Source organism: Egretta garzetta, unplaced genomic scaffold, assembly GCF_000687185.1.
Source record: "Egretta garzetta isolate BGI_Z169 unplaced genomic scaffold, ASM68718v1 scaffold178, whole genome shotgun sequence".
NCBI classification, from domain to species: Eukaryota; Metazoa; Chordata; class Aves; order Pelecaniformes; family Ardeidae; genus Egretta; species Egretta garzetta.
The window spans coordinates 1,218,363-1,242,895 of record NW_009260506.1 but is presented as its reverse complement, the minus strand read 5'-3'; the positions used below and the strand labels follow the sequence as shown (position 1 = coordinate 1,242,895).

The window sequence follows — 24,533 nt, the reverse complement described above, 5'->3', positions numbered from 1 at the left end:
GGGGCGGGGCGGGGGGGAAGCAAAGAGTTGAGGTACAGTTTTTATAGAGATTTTGCTTCTTTCTTACAAAGCAGGGATGGAGCTAGTCAGACTCATCTGACAGCTTGGTGCTTGATTTTACAGCTCATTAGTGAAAGGGAAAGAAGAAGCAGAGCTGGATTACCCTAAAGGGGGAATTGGAACAATAAATTACACTATTTTAAACTTTGTCTTTTGAGACTCTTTTAACTATGATGCCTTTTAATGCAACCTAAACCAATCTAAAGAATCTTTAGAGCATCAGAAGGAATTTGGTGATAAAAAAGAGGGGTGGAGTGAAGACTGCTCAGGATTTTGCTGCTAGCATGGAGAACAAAGGAAGGGAGACTGAACCAATCTAATGGATTATCTGATGAACAGAAATTATGGTCGACTATATTCCTACAGATGGACTAAAAGGAAAATGCAACAGACCATTAAAAAAGGGAACATCAATCTTTTTTCACTCTTGTTTTGAACTCAAGAGCAGGCAAATATAATGGAGTACAGCACGTGTATTATGCCAAGAGTTTTGCAAAACATTTTAAAAGGGCAATAGAAGTGTTTTCATGTGGATTGGAAGTTGATTACAGGACCATAAAACCATAATTGGAGTTTAGAGGTATCTAGAGATCTTAACAGTTCACTTTTCATTCATGTGGTCTCCACAATGTGTGTTCAGAAAACAAAATAATACAGCTGAAAAAAACCCTTACAACATAAAATATACCATAATGCACATAATACAGTTATTTCTGTGCTAGTCAATGTTTGAGTGAATGCCCATATTTTCTTAAATTGAATAAAAAATAAAAATCAATGTAACATGGGGAGAGAGGTCTAAAGCTGGCTTTGCTTTGTCCGTGTGAGAACAAAATGAATCAGCCTCTGCTCCGAGTGCTTGGTGTGCGGCCTTCACTGGTGCAGTTCTCAGACTTGCCTGTTTGGACACATCCCTCTCTTTTGACCAGATGGTTATTTCTGAAGAAAGTGGGATTTCAGTGTTTGAAAATGAACTGCTTTTGCTTTTGCTCTGCTCAAGTTTCTCACTGGAGCCGTCCACCTTGTGCAGCGATGACAGAGGCTGCACCAACCTTCAAAGTAAATCCAGGATCCTAGTTCAGTAACTCCGAGCAGGTGAGTAAGATAGCAGCACCCGGGAGAGCCAGGGTGACGTCTGAGATGGGAAAGAGAAGTATGTGGGCACCATACGATGGTTGTTATATTGACTGTCTGATGGGAACGGAGAGTCACAGGGAACAGAAGCATTTCTACCCAGAGAAAGCAGCTACAAATTGAACATCACAGGGAGAGATGGATCATGGTACAATTTTTTTCACAGTTTTTCAGTGAGCAGAAGGCTAGTGGACACTTGCTTTTTACATCCTGGCCCCCAAACAGCTCTGTCTGGCCAGTTCTTTCCAGTGTCCTGGGCACAGGGTAAGTGAGATGCCCCCACTGATAGCGCAGCAATATGAAGAGCTGGGGTGGAATCTTGCTTCAGCTTTGGACATCTGAACACATTTTCTGCACTTGGGCTACTTGGGTGTTTTTTCCCTCTACAAAGAGTATTTAGTTGTTCAATGAGACGTATCTCACTTTCAGCAAATGGATAGCTCAGAGACACCTTTGTGTGGGAAGTCACTTTAAAAAAATGGAAACATTCTTTTGGTAGGAATTTTTAACTAGCTTTATACACCATGCATTTTACAGCCTCTGGCTTCTTGAAAATATAGTTCAGGCGAATAAACCAGAAAACTTACTGCAGCAAACCTGATTGGAGATGACCTCTTCTGCAATAGTAATAGGTTTTTATTCATGTAGTACCCAAAGTATCTGAAAAAACTATATCCTTTTTATTTTACTCTAAAGCAGTTACGTCCTGAGGAACAAGGGATGTTGTTTTTTCCAAGGTGATGGAGGATTTCCAGCTCTATTCTGACTTTGGACTCTCCCCAGGACATTAGAAAATCAGGCTCAGGATTTATTCAAGAGGAAACTGGCAACAGTGACTTTATTCAGCAAAAGTCGTAAACAGTCTGTGCACAAATGAAAGCCCTCTGGGTGTAAACACTGTGAAGTCTCTTTAAAGGCCCTGATATATCAGGCACAAGATTCATTCTTTCTGATGAAATCTTTTGATTAGGGTGGAAAGCAAAATCACAGTGTAAAGTCATATGCCCCTGAGTGAGAAAGGGAGCAGAAACTTTCCAGCAAGGGTGGAAAGAGGGAAGATGTTATGTGATGATTAGGAATTCATGGTTTTAGGGGAACTGAATGGCTTTTTCCAATGAAAACATAGGACAAATCCTTTAAGGTCTAGAGATACAAAATGTATATAGTTGAGATGCAGAAAGATTCTCAGAAAAGATTTTTGGGCTTGAGGGCTGTTTAACCCCACAGGCTCGGCTTCTGCGCTGCTCTGAAATAGTGTTTGTGCTGCCACAGCGGTGGTGGTGTGCGCCTGTCCCCTCCACAGAGCCGGTGCTGTGGCACAGCCTGGTCGTCCCACCCGCACTGGAGCTCCCCTGGGTGCCTCACACCCACGCCTTGCAAAGGTGCTTGCAAACATGGGGGCATTTTGCACGCTGGCAAGGGCTGATGCTTCAACCACACTGGTATTTCTTTTTGTTCATGCAGCTTCTGGGCTTCCTAATGCTCTTGCTGATGCAGCAATCACGAGCTGCTTGGCTCACAGGTGTTCCCTGTTTGGGATCCTCCCTGCATTTCAGGGGAGAAGATATTGCACAGAGAGTGGGGTGTGTTCCCAGTGTAACCCTGCTGTGGTACCAACACTACCAGGGCCTCTGTTTCCCCAAATCCACACCCGTGAGATGGGCCTGCGTCCTTACATTTCATGGCACTGTTATAGCAAGATCAGGCCGGCAGGTGTACTCTTCAAACTACAGCTACATGAACAGCTAAGTAATATTCATGAGAACTTCAACCTTGTCTACTTTTGCAAAGCTACTCAGGAAAATATGTTCCATCTTGCTATAAATACTAATATGCAAGACAGCATCTTAAGCACTAAATTCCAAGCAAATATTTTACATATAAATATTAATTTTCTTCACTCTGTTATCTAGCTGCAAAGCTGACCATTTTTTTCTGCTAGAATATTGCAGAAGCAACTTGGCTTTTTTGCTGGCTGAAGCAGTTCAGGTGGATTTATTTGCTATTATTTAGAACATTAAAGCAAAGATTTTTACATTGGCTTCAGGAAGAATTTCTTGCCCTCTTATTTATGACAGGTATGGACTAGTGGGGGAGCTGGGTGGTCCTCCCTTCTGTTTCATAAGGCCAATTTTGTCTTGAAGCAGTTTTCAAAATCTTTGCAACTGGCCAGCCTATATTTTGGGGAATTATGCTAGACAGGAAGTGTGGAGGTATTAATTTAAAAAACAGAAAAATGGGCTTGGGAATTGCACAGCCTATTTCCATCCTTCACTTACTCTGTACAGCTGCTTTTTAATCTTTCTGGTGAGAAAAATCCAAAGTTGGGACAACTTGATAGCATAACTTGAGAGAGAGCTGTAAAAACTGCAGAGTCATTCTTTTAACACACAGTGTCAAAAGATGGTCATACCTTCCATGGTAACGTGTTCTGCCTTTCTGGCATGCTATGGCAAACTCATCTTAGAAAACAGTAGTGTGTGAAGAGCATGGCAAGGCATAGGCAATCAGATTATTTGATGATTAGCAAAGAATGACAGCGGTTATGCTTTTTATTCATGGGTACTTGGTGTTTGAGGTGCCAGTGTTTTCAGTTCTGCCATAAGCCTGAAAATTGAAAGATCCAGGCAAAAAAAGGAAGTACCAACAAACAATGTCTAAAAATAGAGTTTGATTTAGAGATGCTTGTGTGGAAGAGGAAAGACAGGCCAAACATTTAAGTCCTGGATTGTGTCAGAACTGATTTACAAGTGAATTCTGATCCTTAGTGCTCTGCGATGCCTTCATTGAAGATGAATTTTTAATTTTTTGTGTGAGTTTTCACAGGTTGATCTTAGGATAAGAATGCAGCTCTGGGCTTGGTTCACTTACCCTCTGCTTTTGAGATGAGCATGTAGACATGCACTTAAAATTCCCTTGGCAGTAAAGGAAGCTAAATGTGTGTATGAGTGGTTTGCTGGGCTTAAAACACTTGCTTAGGTGCTTCCAGTTGGTGTATTGTATAAAGCGTTCTTACTGACAGTAATCCCTTGCTGGTGTGTATTCAGGTATGTAGACAGGCACCTTATGATTTTTGGTCCTTATGAATATCGAAACCTTTGTTTTCCCATGGCCTGGTTTGGGGTTTAAGCTGTGGTCTGAGCAGTCTATGCTGCTTTTGCTTCTGTGTTAGTCACGCTCTGTCTCCTGCAGGGTTGATCATTTCGTAGCTGTGAATATTCACCTTACTTGAATTAGCTGATCTGACACCTTTTTCCCCTCCACCTCCTCTGTGAAAACTTGTTTCAGTCAGGAGATGAAAAAAGTACATGCTTTAGTTTGTTTTATTAAATGAACTGAGGCTTTACCACTTGCTATTTTTTCTAACCAGTGAAGCGTGTTCCCCAGCACCCCTGGATCCCCCCTGCATGTGTCAGCACGGGTGGGATGCATGCACTGGGAAGCACTCCTGCTTTCCTAAGCCTACATCCCAAAAGATTTATTTTCTTGTATTGCCTATAGGTATCAGGTTGATTTGACCATATTGACAGAGGTGACCTCAAGTAATAAGGGGGAATACTGTCTGTAATATTGCACTCCTTAAAAAAGCACAGCACACAACACCAAGAGGCGTGTTGAAGAAGGATTGTGCCCTTCTCCTGTTCCCTTCAAGAAAACAAACAGCTCTGATAATATACATGGGGGAAAAGGGGTTCCTTCTGTTCTTCATGTCTTTCACACCGAAGTGAGACTTCTGCTGGAGTGGAGGTTAGCTAGATGCTGGTGGAGGTGAGCTAGATAAAATATTTGTGTGCTTTAATATAAAAACACAGAGCTGAGTCCTCTACACTCTACCTCTGACACTCTCAGCTTTGAATTTGAAAATAAATGTATAGCCCACATCCAGGGCCCTGGTTGTTTATGATCTGCACTCTGCTTGGTATCAGCCTTGGAAATGTAAGTGGCAAGTGTTACTGGACAGTGATGTAAACAGGAACGGGGGCTGTGCCAGTTTTCATGTGGCTGGGAACCTGGAGCAGAATCTCTGTAACAGGAGGAATAAGCTACTTAGAATTACACAAAATAACTATTATGTTTCACCTGTGGAAAGCGAAAGAAAAGATCTTTAATTGTCTGCTGAAACTGCAGTTTTGCCAAGATTAAATGTAGATTTAATACCAGAAGGTAAAGACTTTTGCAGAAAAATCAGTATAAAAAAAGTTTGGGCTCTGTCTCATGAATCTGTAACTGCTCTTTTCTTTGGGTTTCAGCTGACAGTGATGCTACTTTGTAATTTACTCCCTGTATTGCATCAGCTTCTTAAAACATTTGGTAGTTGTCTGTGCGGTGGTGTTTTACCATGGAACTGTGATTCTGAGCATGACCCTGAGTGAGAGGCCATGGGGAAGAAAGGAGCTCATTTTCATTCTTAAGTAAATTTTGGGCTGGGAGGAGGTGTCAGATTGTCAGGTTTGAATTCAGCAGTTCTAATTGTTGTTATTCAGCTTAAGCCCTGATCCTAAGAATCATACAATCATAGAATCATTTAGGCTGGAAAAGCCCTTTAAGATCATTGAGTCCAACTGTTCCCCTAACCCTGCCATCCCACCACTAAACCCTGTCCTTAAGCACCTCGTCTGCCTGGCTTTTAAATACCCCCAGAGCTGGGGACTCAACCACTTCCCTGGGCAGCCCCTTCTAGTGCTTGACAGCCCTTGTGGGGAAGAAAGTTTTCCTAATACCCAGTCTAACCCTCCCCTGGTGCAACTTGAGGCCATTTCCTCCTCTACTTAAGTGTTTTGCAAAATGAGGGGCCCCTTTAAAAAAGAAAGGCATTAAAGCTGTGACTGACCTGTGGTTTTCGTTTTCTGGGATGCCAGCAGCTTTTATTTTCTTATTTCAGTGGGTTTGATATCAGCCTTTTCTATCAGCTAAAGCAGGTTGGCCAGTGGTGGGGCTGGCTGGGCCATGGTGGCAGCACACAGTTCCCACAGGGCAGGGGGGAGGCGAGCCCAGCCCCAGCGTGGGGTGCGACTGCAGCTAAGAGAGGGTTCTGGTCCGACGGGCAGGCTGCCCTCCTCGCCTGCCGCTGGCTGAGCAGCGCTGGAGGACCTGGCACCCATGACAGTTCCCAGGGATCCTTGTTCCCTGTGCCCCTTCTGCAGGCAGCTCACCCCCCCATGCCCCTGCATGAAGCATGATATAGTAAGAAACAACGGATAAAAAAAGATTTGATTCTAGATCTTGCTTCACAAGACAGGAATGAGTTCAAAACCAGCAATAACTCAGGAAAAGCTTCACTTTCTTCTGGCTCAGAAAGTGAGAGACGCTGCAGGGTGCTCCTGCAGACCCAGCTTCTGACCTTGGCACTGTCACCCATACAGTGGCTGTGTAATGTTCCTACTTCTGGCTCCTCTCTTGTCCATAGCAAGAGACGGTTTCAGTCTTGAGGCATTTCTAACTGAGAAGGGGGGGAGAAGGGGCAAAATATGTATATATGAGTGTGTGTGTGTATATATATATGTATCTTTATAGGTATTGTGGCTACCTGTCAGCTCCAAAGCATCCCTGGAAGTTAGGGATTGTATGTTGTATGAGGGGTATGGAGAGGCAGAATGGGCTGTTTTATACAGACAGGTATATAAAACATCAGTGGGAATGTAGGGGATAATGGAATGGATTTATAGGTTTCAGATGCCTTCCCCAAACTGCTATGCAGGCTGTCACTAAAATGTAAAATAGATATAGGGTTGCATAGTGTATTTACAAAGTAGTGTTTGATTTAACAGCAGTAGTTACCATTTGCATTCAAACAGGCTGCAATTGCTAAAATTGGAGGGGAAGCTTGAAGTCCTAATATGTGATAGTGAATATGGTAGAGAGCAAAATTTTGCTCGCCGTGGTTGATTAATTCTATATGACGAAAGATATAAGATAAAGTGGTGTGTATTCTGGGATCAATTGCTGGGGAAAGAAACATATGAGCATGTTTTTTTGTCTTGACTGGCAAGCTCTCAATCCTGAGACATTAGAGTTTGCTGCCCTCAGTTTTAAGGTTATGAACGCATGAAATCCTGACAACTCAGTTATTCATCAGTGTGAAAGCTTACTCGAATGTATCAAATGTATGGGAAGGCTAAATGGGTACATCAGCCATGATTTGAGCAGAATATTCTGTCTTCTTAATTTATTTATTTAAGAGGATTAAAGGGAATCTGAACAGCCATCCAAGGTTCCCAAAGGATTTTAGTAGTGGAGGGCAAGAAGGACCATTACAATGAAGTGATGAGTTCTTTATCACAAATTTGTTCTTGTATTAAGCTTAGGGCCTCATGATCATGCCATAATACATTCTTCCAAAAGAATGTCTAAATCCGAAGGGTAATTTATCGCATCGCTTGATGGTCTGCTTCACTGTTTAATTACCACATTTTTAACCATATATACCCTTTTGTCTACAGAGATTATTTTTTTTTAACCTCCACTTTTCAACTACACTTAGAATCATAGAGTCGTTTGGGTTGGAAAAGCCCTTTAAGATCACCCAGCCCAACCATTCCCCTAACCCTGCCATCCCACCACTAAACCCTGGCCCTAAGCACCTAAGCCCGGCTTTTAAATACCCCGAGGGGTGGGGACTCAACCCCTTCCCTGGGCAGCCCCTTCCAGTGCCTGACAGCCCTTTCATTGAAAAAATTTTTCCTAATGTCCAACCTAAACCTGCCCTGGCACAACTTGAAGCCATTTCCCCTCATCCCATCACCTGTTACCAGGAGAAGAGGCCGACCCCCACCTCACTACAGCCTCCTGTCAGGCGATAAGGGCTCCCCTCAGCCTCCGCTTCTCCAGACTAAACAACCCCAGCTCCCTCAGCTGCTCCTTGTAAGACTTCTTACTGATATTTTTATTAAAAAAAGCACAGGACAAAGCCCCCCCTGCCTCCACCATGCAAAGATGGAGTAAAATTCACCAGACTTCTCTTTTTGTCTGCATTTGCTAAGCATGATGTAGAGATTCAGCAAGGACCTGGGCACGGGGCACAGGGTAGCTGCTAAAGTGGAGGACGAACTGTTGAATGTTAATTCAACTTCTCGAGCAGATTGTGAAGTCCTTGCAGTTTTGCGCACTGGTCTGTGGCTGATGCTCAGGCTGAACAGACATGTTCAAGATATGCCTGATGAAGCCGTATAGTTATATATTCCAGCTTCACAATCTCATTTTGTTTGTGTGGGCACACAGTTGCCTGTATACCTGTGGGGTATGGGAAAACCCAATTGGTTTAAGGGTGGGGATTTTTTATTATTTTTTATTTTTTTATTATTATTTTTTATTATGTTTTTTCCTCTGAAGAAAGATTTGCAGTGGAAAATAGCTTTGTGCTTCCTAGCTTAGTTAATACCTCTGCTATGGTCTTTCCCTTCACAATGAAAGTTTTATAAATCCTCATATTGTAATAGAAGTTTTACAGTCACAGATGACGACAGTTAGCAAAGCATTCACGTTTCCCTAGAAAATTGTGTTAAATTAGGGTCTGTGAAGGAGAGAAGAGCTGTGCTTACATTCTTAATATTATATCTTCATTTTTGTGGTTGTTAACACAGCATTTGCTCAGTGATTTCAAGGAATTAATACTCTGAACTTTTAAAAATGGATAAAAAACAGAGGGGAGGATGGAGTAAGAGGGGGTGCTTCTGGTTAATGGGGATTGAGCGCGCACGGGTGTAGATTGGGTGTCTCCTTAAATAACAACAGGGGGTGAACTCTCTAACCATCCCATTTCTTACGCTGATCTGTTCTTATTTTGTTCTCCATAGTCTATCACAGCAATTATATATTACTGAACACTTGGAAATTGAATAAAAACCCCTTTTTGCTAGCTTCCAGTAGACTTGAAGCTCTACTGTTGATCTGGTTTACATTTTACAAAGAATTTGGACTCATGTAGCCCAATTTTGCACAGCTGACCGGGGACTTGAATTGTCTGTGCACCTCATGAATAAATCATTCCTGTCCAGCTGGGTGGACGCTGGGCAAAATGTTTCACCCCTCCTGTTCTGGTGGGAGTGTGGCTATTTATCCTAATGAGTTCCTATGCCATCTGACTTCTGACTTTCTGATTACTTCAACTTTACTGCTGTTGTTGCTTCGGTTTAAGAACCATTTCATTAACTCAGTGAAGAAGGTTCCAAGGAAGATTTAGGATATATTAATGTATATTTCTTGGGTTTGCTGTATTTTAGCCTGCACTGGTGTTTGCTGTGATTAGAATCGTAGCAGTGTTGGCCATTAAAACTTTTCCTTGGGACCACTAAGTTGCCTGGGAGCTGATATGTGTACTCTACGTTACATATGCAAACTCGTGACAACCGTTCTGGTTTGCAGAGGTAAGACAACTTTCAACTTACGGCAGCTGCCCGCTGTGCAGGAGATAACCAGGGAACTGGTTAAAAAACATAGAGTTTCAATCTTGTGAGAGATTGCCTCATCTTTGTATTTGCATTTGTTCTGCATCAGAATAAAACCCAATATTTTAAATATTTTGAATCAGAGTGAAATTCTTAAATATATTTTTGAGTATTTTCTTGTTTGTTTTCTGTCTAGGTTTTTAAACATTTAAATTAATATTATTGTTTCCTTTTTTTAGAATACGGAAGTATTATATGACATGGTTTGTCATTAAAACAGATTATTTTAAAATAATTTAGAACAGCTGCTTTCTAGCGATTGAGTCATCTCATTTTCTAGATTAGAATCTCTTGTTTGTTTTGTAATGAAATGGTTTGACACTTGGAACAAGAAATTAAGATAAATACTCAGCATACCAACTAGAAGAGCAGGTGGTTTTTTCAGCATCCTTCTTATTCTAGGAAAGCGCAGTATTTCTTCTCCAGACATGTTTCTGTGCATTTATAAATTATTCCAGGGTTGGAAATTTCCATTTTCTTCTTGAAAATTTTTCGGTGTCTGATTCCCTGAAATTTCACTTCCTTCAAAATTTTAGTTTAAATCAATTAAGGAGAAGAGGATCAGCTTCTCAGTGTCTTACATGAAAACCAACATGTAAGTGAAACACTACAGCACCTTTTCTTTCTGGAGGAGAAGTCCCCTGACACAGGGACACGCATACACACAGACACATACAGGGTAGCATGTTTCAGATACTCCAGTGAGGATATTCCAAGAATTTCAGTAAATGGAGATGATCCTGGCTAGGAGAAATGCTGCTTGGGGAGCCTATGGCTTGAACAGTATGGATGTGTGCCAGGCCAGCGGGGAGCAGCCAGGCCATGCTCTGGGAGACTCCGCTGGCAAGAGCAGCTCTAATTGTAGCTGAAGGTGCAGCTGCTTTAGTTATACTGGGAGGCCCATAGAGGAACAGGCTGAGACAGAGCTCTCAGATGTTAATCCACACTTGGGGTAGCACTAATATCTAAGAAACAGCAGATATCTTACTTGGAAGGGAAAATGATTCTTTTTTTTCTCAGCTGGAAGAGAATTTGCCTCCTTTTCTGAATAGAGGGCTCTGTTTTCAGGGCTACTTCAGCTGTTTCACCTGTGTTTTTGCTGCTTAACCATCAACACTCGGCAATTACAGAAATCCATAGAATCCCCCAACCACGAAAATGTTTGTGTAGAGGAGTTTAATAGCCCTCATTTTATAAATGGCACTCGGAGAACATCAGCTTAACGTGATCATGACAAAAGTCATCAGCAGAGGTGGGTACACAGCCCATAGGCTCTCCTGGCAGTGTCTGTATATACTTCCCTCACCACTTCAGTCGTACAGAGCTCTTCTTGCAGAAAGCAGAAAAGAGCTCAAGACTAACTCGGGTGACAGCAATAAGCTGGTAACTGGCTGTATCTGCTGACACCGTTTTGCTTACCAGTCCCTTAAATATTTCTGCTTATGGACTGAATGAAACTGGACCACCTGCACAATTTGGTACTATTGTCTTCCTATTCTCTGTGTTGCTTCCAGGTACTGTTTGTGTATTAAAGTTAGATGTTATGTTTTGGGGACAAGGGTTGCTTTCTTTGAATGTCTGCACATCACCTGGTTTAACAGGGTTCATACCTATTGGAACAGGGTCTGCTGCAGAAACAATAATCTCGTGCCTTGGCTATGCCACAAATCTCTTTTTACTATAGTTTATCCTAAAAAAAATTTTGGGAAATATTGAAGTCTGATTTGAGTGAGCAGTCTTTCTGAAAACTGACCCACACTAGAGTCTCAAATTGTGGATGTACTCTCTCTCAGGTACAGTTCTCTTCCTCCTCTTTTTTTTTTTTTTTTTTTTTTTTTTTTAAATCAGTGACACATCTTTTTTCTTGAAAGCTTTTCTAGCTCTATTTGCCTTAAGGGGATAGATTTTTTAATGAAGAAAAAAAACTCTTATTTTTTTTAAGTGATTTTAGAACTGGTGAAGGTAACTGTATACTTTTATTTATATGGACATCAAGGACAAGTGCATTTTCCACTTACATTTATGGCCTTCTGCACAGTGGTATTGAAAATAAATGCCACTGATTTTGCATAGGCTACTACCTGGGCATCCTGTGAGTGTGGTTTTCAGTGGCCCAGCAGTGGGAATTTCCCTTTTTCCCAAACTCCTTTTTTTGCTGATTCCCCTTTGGAATTTTATAGAATTGCTATTTCTCTAGCACTTGATTTGCAAATCATAGAATCCCAGAATCCCAGCATGGCAGGGGTTGGAAGAGCCCTCAGGAGATCATCCAGTCCAATCCCCCTGTTCAAGCAGGCTCACTCAGAGTAGGGTGCACAGGACATCGTCCAGGTGGGGGTTGAATATCTCCAGAGAAGGAGACTCCACAGCCCCCCTGGGCAGCCTGTTCCATGGCTCTGTCACCCTCAAAGTAAAGTAGTTCTTCCTCACGTTCAACTGGAACCTCTCCTGCTTCAGTTTGTGCCCATTGCCCCTTGTCCTGTTGCTGGACACCACTGTCTGGCTCCGTCCTCATGACTTGCACCCTTAAGATGTTTGTATGTGTTGATGAGATCCCCTCAAATAGAGCATATAGATTGCACCAGTTCATTCCTACCTAACAGATTAAATATATTTTTCATTCTGGATTTGGTTATGGCATTGACTGGGTCATGTCTCTTAATTTAAGGTCTTTGATGCTCGCTCTAACTCTGATGGTTTTTTTACGCAGATTACCCTGCCTTGAATTACCCTGATGCATTAAGAACTGTCAAAATATTGTCTCATGCCATGCTGCATTGCATGGTCCTCACACTACCTAAGGAAAAGGAGTGAGAGTGAAGATTTGTCCTCCCTGCATTTGATTTTTTTGTTTTAATGACTGTTGTGCTAAGATCTCTCTCTTTCTCAGGTTTCTGGCAAGTAATAAAAATATAAAACCAGGTTGTAATTCCTGGAAAAATTAGTAGGTTTTCAATGAAATCACCTGCAAGCTGTTTAATTATAACTCCTTTAATAGTTCTGCTTTTGTAATTTCTTGCTGCTCTGTGGGCCTGGGTGTAATTCACAGCCCTTCTCCGTTGTGCTGCCTTGTCTTGGGTATCAGCTCTGTCTAAATTCTTCTTCTCTGTCCAAGGAGGATTCACACACTCACACCCTTCTCTGGTGTCAGTAGCATCAACCTCTGCCTCTTAGTTATTCTGTTATTATTAAAGCCCCCATTTTTAAGCATTGTACATTTATTTTTAAGCAAAATGCAACATTTTCCTCCTGTCATAAAGCAAGTGACTTAAAAATTTTCAAAAGCTCTTTCAGCAAAGCTGTGAATTAGATTCTTGTGGAGTCCTTCATAAAAAATTGAAGACTTCCTGTATTAACATACATTGATTTATTCATAGTGTTTCATTACAAATAAGTGAGGATCCCATAATATCAGGAAAGGTTAGGAGAGCAGTGGCGCATGTTATATTATATTGACAGCTCAGTTGAAATTGAGCTGTCTTTGGATTGAATTTGGAACGCAGGGAAGGAATTGTCTGGTAAATAAGTCATGAGTTTTACTTGCAAGTATATCAACAGGGTTGCCATGGGTAAGCATAATGGAGCTCGAGCAGAATTTCAAAGGTGTGCTTTCAGCTTGGGTTCCTCTAAAGGTGTGTTAGCACCAGCAGTGGGTGTATTCATGAACAGCTCTCCAGGTCTGTAACCCTGCTGACTTATTCTCCCAGGCAAAAACCAGGCATGGTACCATGTGTAAACCTGCAAACTGAGGCTAAAAACAGGGGAAGGGAAATGATATCAGCAGCTGGCTTACGAGCTCAGAGAAGAGAAGAGCTTTTGTCTAAGACTTGATGATATTTATTTCATTTAAACATACCATTTCATTTCAACATTTCATTTCAGCATATTCTCCTTAGCACAGGAAAAGACTTCCAAAAGCTTTTTTATCTGTAAAAGGCTCCCGTTGTTTTCAGCAGCCTTTTGAGAAGACCATTTGCCAGAAGGAAAAAATACTCGATGGAAAATGTATCCATGTTTGTACCAAAAGTTTTCGTATGCTGTGGGGGATTGTGTGGGAAATTCTAATGAAAATTCTGCCAGTCGTGCTGTGCACTCTGGTTTGGCTGCAGAAGTTCTGTGACTTGGAACAAAAAGCAATTCTTTGCATCTTTTGTTGTAAATCAGCACATGCTGAGGTTATAGTGGAGAGAAGAAATTAGATTTTTTCCTAAGTAAAGCCTTGGAAAAATTGTCGTGTTTGTTTGCCAGCATCCAAACACAGAACTGCTGACTAGAGACAGTGAAATAATATCTGTCCTTGTATTTTCAATGTCTAGTCTCAAGAGATGGCAAAATAGGGGAGCAGAGAAACGCCAGGTGCAGAAGAGCCCTTATCACCTTACTTTCCTTGTTCTTCATTTGCAGATCACATACAAGGCCGTTGGGTCTCTGGATCCCAGTGCTGACCTGTCCAGCCAAAGAGGGAAAGTCTTCAAACTAAGGAATGAAACACATCACCTCTTTGTAGGATTATACCCAGGGACTACGTATTCATTCACCATCAAAGCCAGCACAGTCAAGGGCTTTGGGCCACCCATCACAACACGGATTGCAACTAAGATTTCAGGTACTGCTTTGGAGAAGAAGAAAAAAGAACTCTCTAGGGCTTTGTTTTTAGACCCACAGCTGATGCATAAAACAATAAAAAGGTATTCAGCTTAGTGTATCCTCTACAAGTTGCATAGGGCAAATTTTTAAAATGGCCACAATGCAGTGTCTGTGTTTGTTCAGGTTACAGAGGCAGTGCTTAATTTGTGGATATCTTAAATATCCATGAATGTCTTTGTGGCGCATTTTAAATGAGAACCTTCATTAGTTCTACAAATGAGCTATCCCTATAATAATTGTTAGTATTATCTGCGTGGCTGGGGGAAGCTCCTTAATAATGTGGCTTTTATTTTCAGATTGCATCAAAATGGCTGTAACGAAGTAATTGAATGAGCAGTGCAAGGAGACTAAAAATAAAGGAGGAAAGCTGTTAATTTTTTTTTTTTTTCTGAGTAAGGGCAGAGGGAGGGTTTGAGATAGGCAGAAAGGCACTAAAATCAGGAGGAATTGCAAAGAGAAGGGGCATGTGTCTCTAGGAAAAAAAAAAGGAAACTTAGGCTAGGTATCAGAAAAAAGATGGATAAAGGCGTGGTAGAGATGACATTGGGCAGACACATGTAGATTTTAATTTTAACATTTAATTGATGGCACTAAAATAGGTTCTCTAACACAGTTTAAAACTGTCTTTTTTTTTTTAATACCTTAACTGTTTCTTCAGTAAAGCCAAAACAAACATTTGTGGAGTTCAGGACACTTGTAATACTTGAAATTATGCCTGGATGCCATAGGAAAGGGTGCACAACAGTGCATATTTTCCATTGTCTTATTTCAAAATTGGTTAATAAAAATAAGTTGTTAGCAGTAAGTGACAGCGTAAATTTTAAGGAAGTAAAATGTATCTATTCCTTCCCCTAAGCGTCAGCAGGGCTTGAACCTTTAACACGTAGTGCAAAAGCCCGTGTCTCAACCACCTGAAGTAAAGCCATTAACTGTGGTAACAGCTCCACGGACTGTTAGGGTTTATGCAGCCCTGCTGTGAAGGGAAGGCATGGCATGCACTCTATTCACTTGTGATCAGAGAAATAAAATAGTACAGTAATGGCAGTGCTTTTTCCCTCTGATTGAGTTTCTTTGCATTTTATTATTCAGTCAGTGCTCAAATTGTGTTAGAAGCCCGCATGATTATTAACTGTATGCACACTGAGCTTGGTTTATCGTCTTTTTTTTTTTTTTTTTTTCCATCTTTCAAATCTTTCAAACATCTGCTTCACAGTAGGTAGGCACAGACTCCGTGCCTCCATGCAGGCATTAGGGTAGCCTCTGACATTAGATTATCTCATTGCATGGTCAGTCCTATACATGTAATTTGGAAATTACTGTTAAACTTGCTCTAAGAGGCAGTCCCAAGGTTAGCAGGAAGAAGAAGGATTTTTGCATTGTCTGGAATGTCCTTGTAAGACTATATGAATTTTAAAATGAAAAGACGTCTATACTGTAGCAATGTGTGAGAGTATATATTTATATGGGTGGGCACATTTGTTTATGTTTTAATCACAATTAAATGGCAGAATTCCTGGGGACTTCTCTTTGGGCAGGACTGGCATCTTGCAAAATAGGCATTAAATTGATGAGCGGTCCTTGCTATTTTAGAGACATCACTGCGAATTGTAGTTTTATTGAGGTACTAAACAACTCTTCTGTGTTGAGTATACCACAAAACTACTATCTTGGTGTCTTGTGACCAATACAGACTCTGATGGCTGACTTATATGCAATACCATAGCTAGTCCTGCCAAGACCTATGTTTCTTAACTATATGGTGTCTGAAAGTAAGATTGTAAATTTGCTGTGGCAGGTGCAGTGTTTTACACAGAAGATAACTAAACAGGTCTCATGCACAGCCAGAAGGAGACATCTGAGCTAGCTAACATATCAGAAGTAATTTAGTGGTACCAGTGCAGCACTGCAGGTAGGCTATAGGAAGCTGCTTCAAAGCAGGATGATGGAGCCTGCAAAGGTAAAGCCCAGCCCATTTCTGGTGTCCAAACTGGCCCTGAAACCTTTCTGCAGTGCTGCATGGTGCCGTAGCACCATTCCTTCTGACCAGAGCTGGTGCTGAACAATTCTTGCTGTGGCATCTCCAGCAACTACGGTGATCTCCAGTATAGAAGACCGCTGGTGACATGCATCTTCTTCAAATGACTCACACTGCTTCCCCTTGATGCAGAGCACCTTTTTCAGAGAAATCCTTGTAAGAAATTGGCATTCATTCTGAACTAATTGCCAGCTTATTGACAGGGAAGTCAGTAGCTGAGCTGATAATAGCAACCACCATTCTTGACAGCTTTCAGGCATGTAGATAAAAATCCTGACTGTAAACAGGTTTTACAGAGGAAGTCACTTTGAGAGGATTAAATATGGGACCCCCCACAATGCAGCTTGCCCTTGTGAGTTACAGATGAACTATTTGTGTGAATTCTTCCATTTGCTTTAAAGATATTTCAACAGAACTTTCATCTTTGGAATGGATTTGATGCTGCTCTGATCCCATGATTCCTTCAATTCTTTCACAGTAAAAATTGTCCCAAACAGATGTCTGCTACTGGGGAAGGAAGGAGTAATGTAATAAGTAAAATGTTTCCTAAGGAAAGCTATTCTACTTTCATGACATGATCCTAATAGAATACAACAAAGCAGAAGTAGAAACTAGGCTTTCGCTAAGTGTGAATAATCAGTGGTTTTCTATATTGCTTTGGGGAACACTCCAGTGAAGCGATGGGGCTACCATGGCTGGGTATTTCCTGAGCACACCATTGGAAGCCGTGCAGCTGCCTGTTGATTCAACATCACTAAAGCACTGGGGTAAAATGTCATGGGTTTGAGTGCTAAAATAACCTGGCTAATTTGTGCTCATCTCTTTTCATCTTTCATGCTTCATCACACACCCTCCAACAAGGAGAAATAGCTCAAGTCTGTGTGTTAAAAACTCTATCTAAGATGTGGGAGGTCTAATCCAATGACCAGAAAAGTGAGCAAGAGACAGATTTCCCGGGATCTATTCTTAGCTCTGCCACTGATTCACTCCTCCTAAGTGGTCTTTTATAATGTCCATGCAGTTTTCTTTCTTCACCTTTAAAATTGAAGGAATGATCCCATCTCAAAGGATTACTAAGTCTTCAAAATTCGAGACAGGATTTTCAAAGCCAGCTTGAAGATTTGGGTGTCCGATTCCTGTTTAATTTTGATAGGAAAAGATTGTACAAATATTTAAGCAGTTTTGACAATTTTGGTCATAACATTGGGAAGTATTTTGATGTTTCATTTGAGAAATGTTAAACGGTCTCCAAGAAATGTTAATATTATGTTGCCATCACTACCAAAGACAGTAACTGGTGTATAACTAACACATTGCTCTTTGTTCTGCTGTAGCACCGTCGATGCCAGAATACGACACGGACTCCCCCCTGAATGAGACTGACACTACCATCACCGTTATGCTGAAGCCCGCTCAGTCCCGGGGAGCACCTGTCAGGTAGGTGTTTTGTCTTCTCTTTTCACAGTTCTCCCCTCTCCTTCCTCCCCAGGCTTCACTCACGCCTCTCTCATTCTCGTCTGATGATGTAGCTGCTGAAAGCGAGCACTGACTAAAAGGCCAACTCTGCTGTTGATTCTGCTTTTCACAGTCTCCTTTTATAAATGCCCCAACCTACTTGTCTCCCGCTGTCAACCTCCGGGAAGGATTACTGATAGCATTGCACGGGGTTATTACCCTTTCAGCATCACTTCAGATGCCTTTGCAGCACTGGAGTTTCAGTACATGGAGCAGTGTGCTGCAGCGCTGTGAATCGAGCATCTCCATGCAAAGGAGGAGGAGGCTTCAGGCCTCCGTCTCCTGCCCCCTCTTCTGTGCAGGACAAGGCCTTTTTGTGACTACCATATGAATGCCCGAACTATCTAATGCTTGTGGATGCATTTGTTCAGATTCTGGATCTAACCACACTCCTAACATCTTCATGTTATAGTCCAGCTATTGCTCCTGGGCTAGCTGTGAAGTAGTGTTCCAGTTCAGAAAAGACGAATTCTGGCTTAGCGAGGCTTTGCCAGTTGTAGGCAAGCGCAATTTGGCACCACTGGCAGAGGAGAGGATTTAGAGACAGGGAGCTGCACGGGCACATGTGGAATGGAGTGAGGAGCTTGCAGAAAACATTTCTGGCTGTCCCTGAGCTGGGTCCTGTTCTTAATGAGATGCTGAAATCATAGAATCTTAGAATCACTTAGGTTGGAAAAGACCTTTAAGACCATTGAGTCCAACCAAAAATCTAACATTGCCAATGTTAATAAGTCCTACTTACCCATGTCCCTAAGTGCCACTCGACTGTAGATCGCTCCCTGACCGTGGAAACACGACTTAGAGAGGTCTGTACTGCATGGCTGTCTTCTGTCTAGGTGAATTTGTACTTGGTGAAAGGCACCAGCACAGACAAATTGCCCATCTGAGCTGGCACTGCTTTATCTGTCACTGGCAGAAGTACCAGCTGGTCATTCATCCTGCCAGTCTTCTCAGCCGAGATCAGGAATTAGAATCTCTTATGATAAAAATACTGGATACTGCTTTGCAGATGTATCCAGCTGCCATGAGACTCTACAGGCTTTTGCCTTCAATTTTCACAAGAGGTTTTTGAAAGTTTTCCTATGGGTGGTATTTTAAAAACCCATAGTCCCTTCTTTCAAAAGTGAATTGGGTTTCTATACCCCTTTGCTCAGATGTATACTACTTGTTATAATGAAATATCCTGTATAAGTTGGTTGTCCACCTTATGTCACAGCTTTCCCCAAATTGCATTGATACTCTCAAGCAAAAAATCTGCTCTTTAAGACTTAGCAGCATCCCTGGTCTAGTTTTTCTGAGTAATGTATTTTAAAGTTTCCCTTTCAATCTCTGGTATTCCATGTGAGCGAATTTAGGAGCCTATTTTCTGAGTCCTTTAGGGATGTTCTTCTGCTGGGAAAGAGCAGTAAAATCACACAGCTCTGTTTTGTTTTATTTCTTTATATGGGGGAACATTCCTGTATCTCGTTTTACCACCTGCTGTCTTAAGAGTGTTGCTATTTTGTCTTTTTATTGAAAAGTCTTGTGATTTTTCTTGAAGTCAATTTACTATACTTTAACTGCATTCAGTGAATAATGTCTTTTCCAGCAAATGTGTCTGTTATAAAAAGATCAGTAGAGATTTTTATAAATTTTCATTCTGGTTTCTTTAATTGCATTATAGTCTATTATACACACATTTGCAGAGAGTGCAATATTTACACGCCACATCTAAGTGGTAAGATTACTTCCTATTATGAGCCCATTTCATTGACTTAGAGACATGTGTATGAAAACAAGAATGGATGGCAGGGGGAGGAGGGGTCCTGGGGAGAATTTTAGCTTTTTATTAACTATAACAGCTTCAGAATGTGTGAATACCTTTCTCTGTATAACCATATAGACTGTTCTTAGTCTAGCCTCAACGAAGCCAATTATTTCAACCTTAGATTTCCCCAACCTCTTCCCTTTTCTTTCAGTCTGTTCTGCACACTCCAATTCATGTAAATTCTCTCAAAATACCATATCCAAAAGCAGGTAGCACTCCCTTGGAGGCCTCAACAGCACCCAGCAGATTAGAAGAATAACATACTGTGAACTGCTTGTGACACTCAACACATAAGAATGAGGTGTTTTTTCCTCCTCAGTGTTTTTTTCATATTCAAGCTGAGAGCCAATACATCCTCTTTGTTGTTGCCTGGTTAGTTGTTCTACCTTTTGTGTGTGTGTATTTTATTTCTCCTTCATGAGTGTTGTATTTGCCATTCATCTCTATTAAATATGATAAAAATTATTTTCAAAATGCTTTAAAATTCTGGTACAAACTTAAATGACTTACGGCCCCTCTTAGTCTGATGCCATCCTCTGTTCAGTTATCCAAGGCATTAGTGAAAACACAGATTTGAGACAAATGACTGTGAGAAATCTCCATGCACAGCAGCGAGCTGGTACGGAGGTCGCTGGAGGGGATCCTGCATGATGCAGCATGCTGGTAGGATGCCTGTTCTCCTGGCCTCCCTCGTAGATGTGACCATGCTTTCCTAGACCCCTTCCCGTTTGCACACTGACCTTTCGTATCCCAGCCTGCTTGAGATGATTCTGAAAAGGTACTTGAAAGTAGTCTGAAATAGATTTTCCTCACACCTTCTTATAAAGCCTCTGATAGTCAGATCTTTCACTGTGCAGGAATAGGTCGACCCCTCATTTCATCAACCTGACAGTTCTCCAGGCAGCCAGTTTCTGCTCTGCAGTGCCCCAGGTTTTTATTATAGTCCTCCCAAACTGTGAACATGAAAAAAAAATGACTATACAGTAATTATTCTTAATATTTCCTTTTATTGCTGGGGATGGTGAGTTGGAGTACGTGTGGGGGTGTATCTGTAAACTAGTATCTATACATAAGATATGTGACTTTGCTTGTGTTATTTCTTTCTGCTGTAGGCTGAGCAGCATACAGATGGAGTATGGTCTGCAAGATCATTTTTAGAGTAATATTGTAGAATATTTCAAATAAGATTCATTGTATCTCCATTCATGTGAAATACAAGTACACCAAATCCAAAGTCACTTTCAACATTAAGACATTTCTGATGTTTCCCAGTGCTCATGATAAATAACTTAAATGAAGTTGTTTATAAAACTAATGATCATGAACTCAGAATTGTTAATGATCTATAGATAACAATGAAGACACTTTCACATGAACTAATAGAAATAATACGAACTTAGATATTTTTTCATCTATTTTGTCCTATTGCCAAGAGAAAGGTGAAGCATCAGCAGGCATAAATATTCTCCCTTGTGGCAGAAGCATTCCATTCTTGCCTTTATTTTCCATGGTATAACCTGCAGAGCTTGACTCCACATTGCCCTTTAAAAATAACTTTTAGGTGTTCTTATATCACTCTAAAGTCCGTGAATGGTGCTATGATTGATTTGCTGAAGACTGACATTCATCTATAATAGATTCAGAAGAGGAAAGAAGAATGCAAGTGTTCCAAATCTTTACTCCTCAACTCTTTCCTGAAAATCTCCAATGTGATTTTGAGGATAATTCTGCCTTTGAATCTGTTATTGTCAGGAGGGCTGAGTCAGTCCTTCATAGATTATTCACATATGACATCTTTAGTCCTCTATTTGAGAATTTATATCCCATTCACTGCTTGAAAATACCACTGTGAGGGATTTTATCTACATGACATGTCCACTGGGCTGTTTTTTGTCTTGGATATTTGAAAGTCCATCTGGTTTATTAACATGCAGTTGGTTCTATCAATCTACCTATACCACTGTTACGCAGAAAGTCAAATTTCCAGAGCATGTATTAGTTTTGAGGATTTCAGAGTTTATTTATGTTCCCCTTAGGTGCGATTGCCTTGTCGATATGCTGCTCTACGTATTGCAGCTGTAGGACATGTAGAAGGACATTAGAGAAGAGTCTGCAATTATTTTTTGAGGTTTCAGACAATGGAGAACTTTTTTGTCCAAAAAAAGATGGATTTAATCTCCCTATCTTCCTGCAGCTCTCTGAGGTGTATCAGTAAATAATAGGTGATGTTGTGTTGTGTGTCTGCCAGCATGCAGGTACAGGACAGTCTTTAGGCACCTGACCCCTGTACTGTGCTGAAGAACAGTATTATTAGAAGAAAGTATTCAATCTTCGCACTTGCCTTTATGCACATATATATATATATATTTGCAGGGAGAATATATATGTGTAATATGTATATGCATGCAGTGTAAGTAGCATGTGTATTATCTATTGTGTATGTGATACTTGTAATCAATTTGATGGTGAGGAAGGATAGGTTAGTTTATTAATGTACATCTTAAAGGAAATAAGTAAATTTAAATAGGAGAATGGGAGTTTAAATATTTGTAGTACATTTAGAAGCACTGAGCAAAGGTGAAAAAAATATTTTCATATCAACAGCCAGCCAGTAGGAGATATTCACTTATATGGACCAACCCCCATGCTACTCTTGAGTATTATCATCTGATTCTTGGTCTCCCAAGCACAAAATAAAGGAAATATTTTTGGTCTACATGATGCTAAACAAATTAGGAGAAAACAGTTGTAGTGTCATTTAACAGAACACCTAGGAACAGTGTTTTTTTCTGGTTTTATGCTCAAGCTATTCTCCAAGCGAACAGTCCCGTATGATGTATCTTTGTACTTATATATTTCTACATCCAGTAGCAAGTGAAATTTCCTGTGATGAAGGGGGGTGGCATTGCTTCCATTTTATGTTGGAGAACTGAGGCTTTGACTGGACAAAAGTTGACAATTTCTGAAGCAATAGGCTATAATTTTAATCTCCATCTAATTCTTTCTTTTCTTGTGATTTCAGTCATCATCTGTTCATCCTGAGCTTACCTTTCCTATATCCCTCTGACTAGCATCCTTATTTTGATTTTGAACACACCGTAGTTCTTTCTGTCCTTATGAAGGAGTGGTTTGCAAGCCTAGTGACCTTGATTCTGTGGTGAAGGAGGAATGAGACAAGAAGCTATAAACCTGCAAAATTTGCTGCGTTTCTTGTTTATTTTACAGATGGTGGCTTTGGTGTATTGATCTCCTTAGCTATATAGGGAGCAATGCTGTTCAGCTCGCCACTTTGCAACTTCCTAGTGGCATCACATGAGTTTGCCTCAGGCATTTATGTTGATAATTAATTCATTAATGCCAAGAAAGGGTGGCAATTTCTTGTTCTTAAAACTCCCACGCAGTGTACCTTGTGCTTGAAAATAAAGACTGGAGTCAAGGATCAGTGAAACAATAAAAAAGGTTCTAATGTTGAAAGCTATGGGGAGCATAACAAATTATCATGCCCTTGGTAATTCTGAAAATTCAGTTGCATTGATAGGAATGTTATAAATACCTGGAAAATAAAACTCCTGGCCTGCTTTTTCTAAGCTCATATTCAAATGTATGCATCACGTGACTTGGTTGATTGAATACAGGGCACACAGTCATCACATTAGATCTTTTAATTTTGTAGTATCTAATGAGGAATGAGATTATCAATCTAGGCTTCTGATATTATAAGCCTCATTATCTGTATTAATTAACATCTCCTATAATATACCTCAGGGATATTGTTCTGAAATCATTCAAGCTGAGTTTCTCCTGCATGGCATTCTGCCTTTAATTTAGGCAAGAATTTGAAGGTAAATGAGTGAGTTTCTTTCCTCTTAAAGAAAAAACAGATCTGCTTTTTCGTTAGCTATGTGTGAATGTGAGAGAATGAAAATGAGAATTTGGCTGAAAAGTATGGAATAATGGCAGCTGTGCGGATCAGCATGATGTTTATTATATCAAAAAGGAACAGAATAGAGTTGCATAGCAAGCATCTCCAGGCTTGACTTCATCCATGTGTCCAAACCCTGATGAGCTGACCAGAGGACTGCAAGCCTGAGCATACACTTCCATTTCAGCTGGGGTCATTGAATGGTGGGTTTAGGTCATACATGATGACTTCAGTGGTACTTGAAGTTATTCCGGATCTTAGAAGTACTTTACCTACTGTATTGGGAGTGAAGCATAAGGGAGATACAGGGATGCATCAGGATGCAAGGTGACAACCATAAGTATCAGAAAGAAATATTTAGTCTTTTATGTAGCATGGCATTATTAGTTGAATGGGTATTTCAACGTTGTTTTAGTTCCCCTTGAAGAGTCGGCTGTTGGCCCTATAAAAGTGAGGATAAGGGGCATTTTGGGTCAATTGTCTCATCTGGTGCAGAAATGCATTCTCTTACTGGATCAGCATACTGGTCATCTGAGAATACTCTCCCTTAAAAGGTCATAAAGCAGCCTTTGCCCTTTTATCGGCCATCAGAAACATGGCCGTTCTCTGAGCTTGGATGACCTGCTAACCATTCCACGGAGAGCTTTGGCAGTAGATAGAAATGGGACAGAAAAGCTAAAAAATTTGCATAGATTTTAATGATAATATTTTAACAATCAGATTAAATATAGAGCCAGTTCTTTTGCGTCAAGCAGCATTTTATTAGCTCTACAGTAAAGCTTTTGCTGACACTTTTTGTTTTATGAAGGCCTGAGGATACTGAGAGCGGGGCAGTGAATGTTTTTGCAGAAATCGTTTATGCTGTCCACATAAACTGTCAGATTAAAATCCAGCAATCAAAAGGTTAATGAAGTCTGAACTTTAAGCTGAGAATCACAAATTGATGACCATTTTCTCACATCAAGCTTT

At 40.7% G+C, this 24,533-nt stretch overlaps 1 protein-coding gene across 1 annotated transcript in view; it reads left to right on the top strand.

The window, feature by feature from the left end:
- The window catches only part of PTPRT (protein tyrosine phosphatase receptor type T), a 350,381-nt gene that overhangs the window by 218,803 nt on the left and 107,045 nt on the right, over positions 1–24,533 (top strand). Inside the window, exons 9-10 of the mRNA XM_035900121.1 lie at positions 14,043–14,244; positions 17,655–17,757. Coding sequence (XP_035756014.1) covers positions 14,043–14,244; positions 17,655–17,757 — 305 coding nt within the window. The remainder of the gene's footprint in view (positions 1–14,042; positions 14,245–17,654; positions 17,758–24,533) is intronic.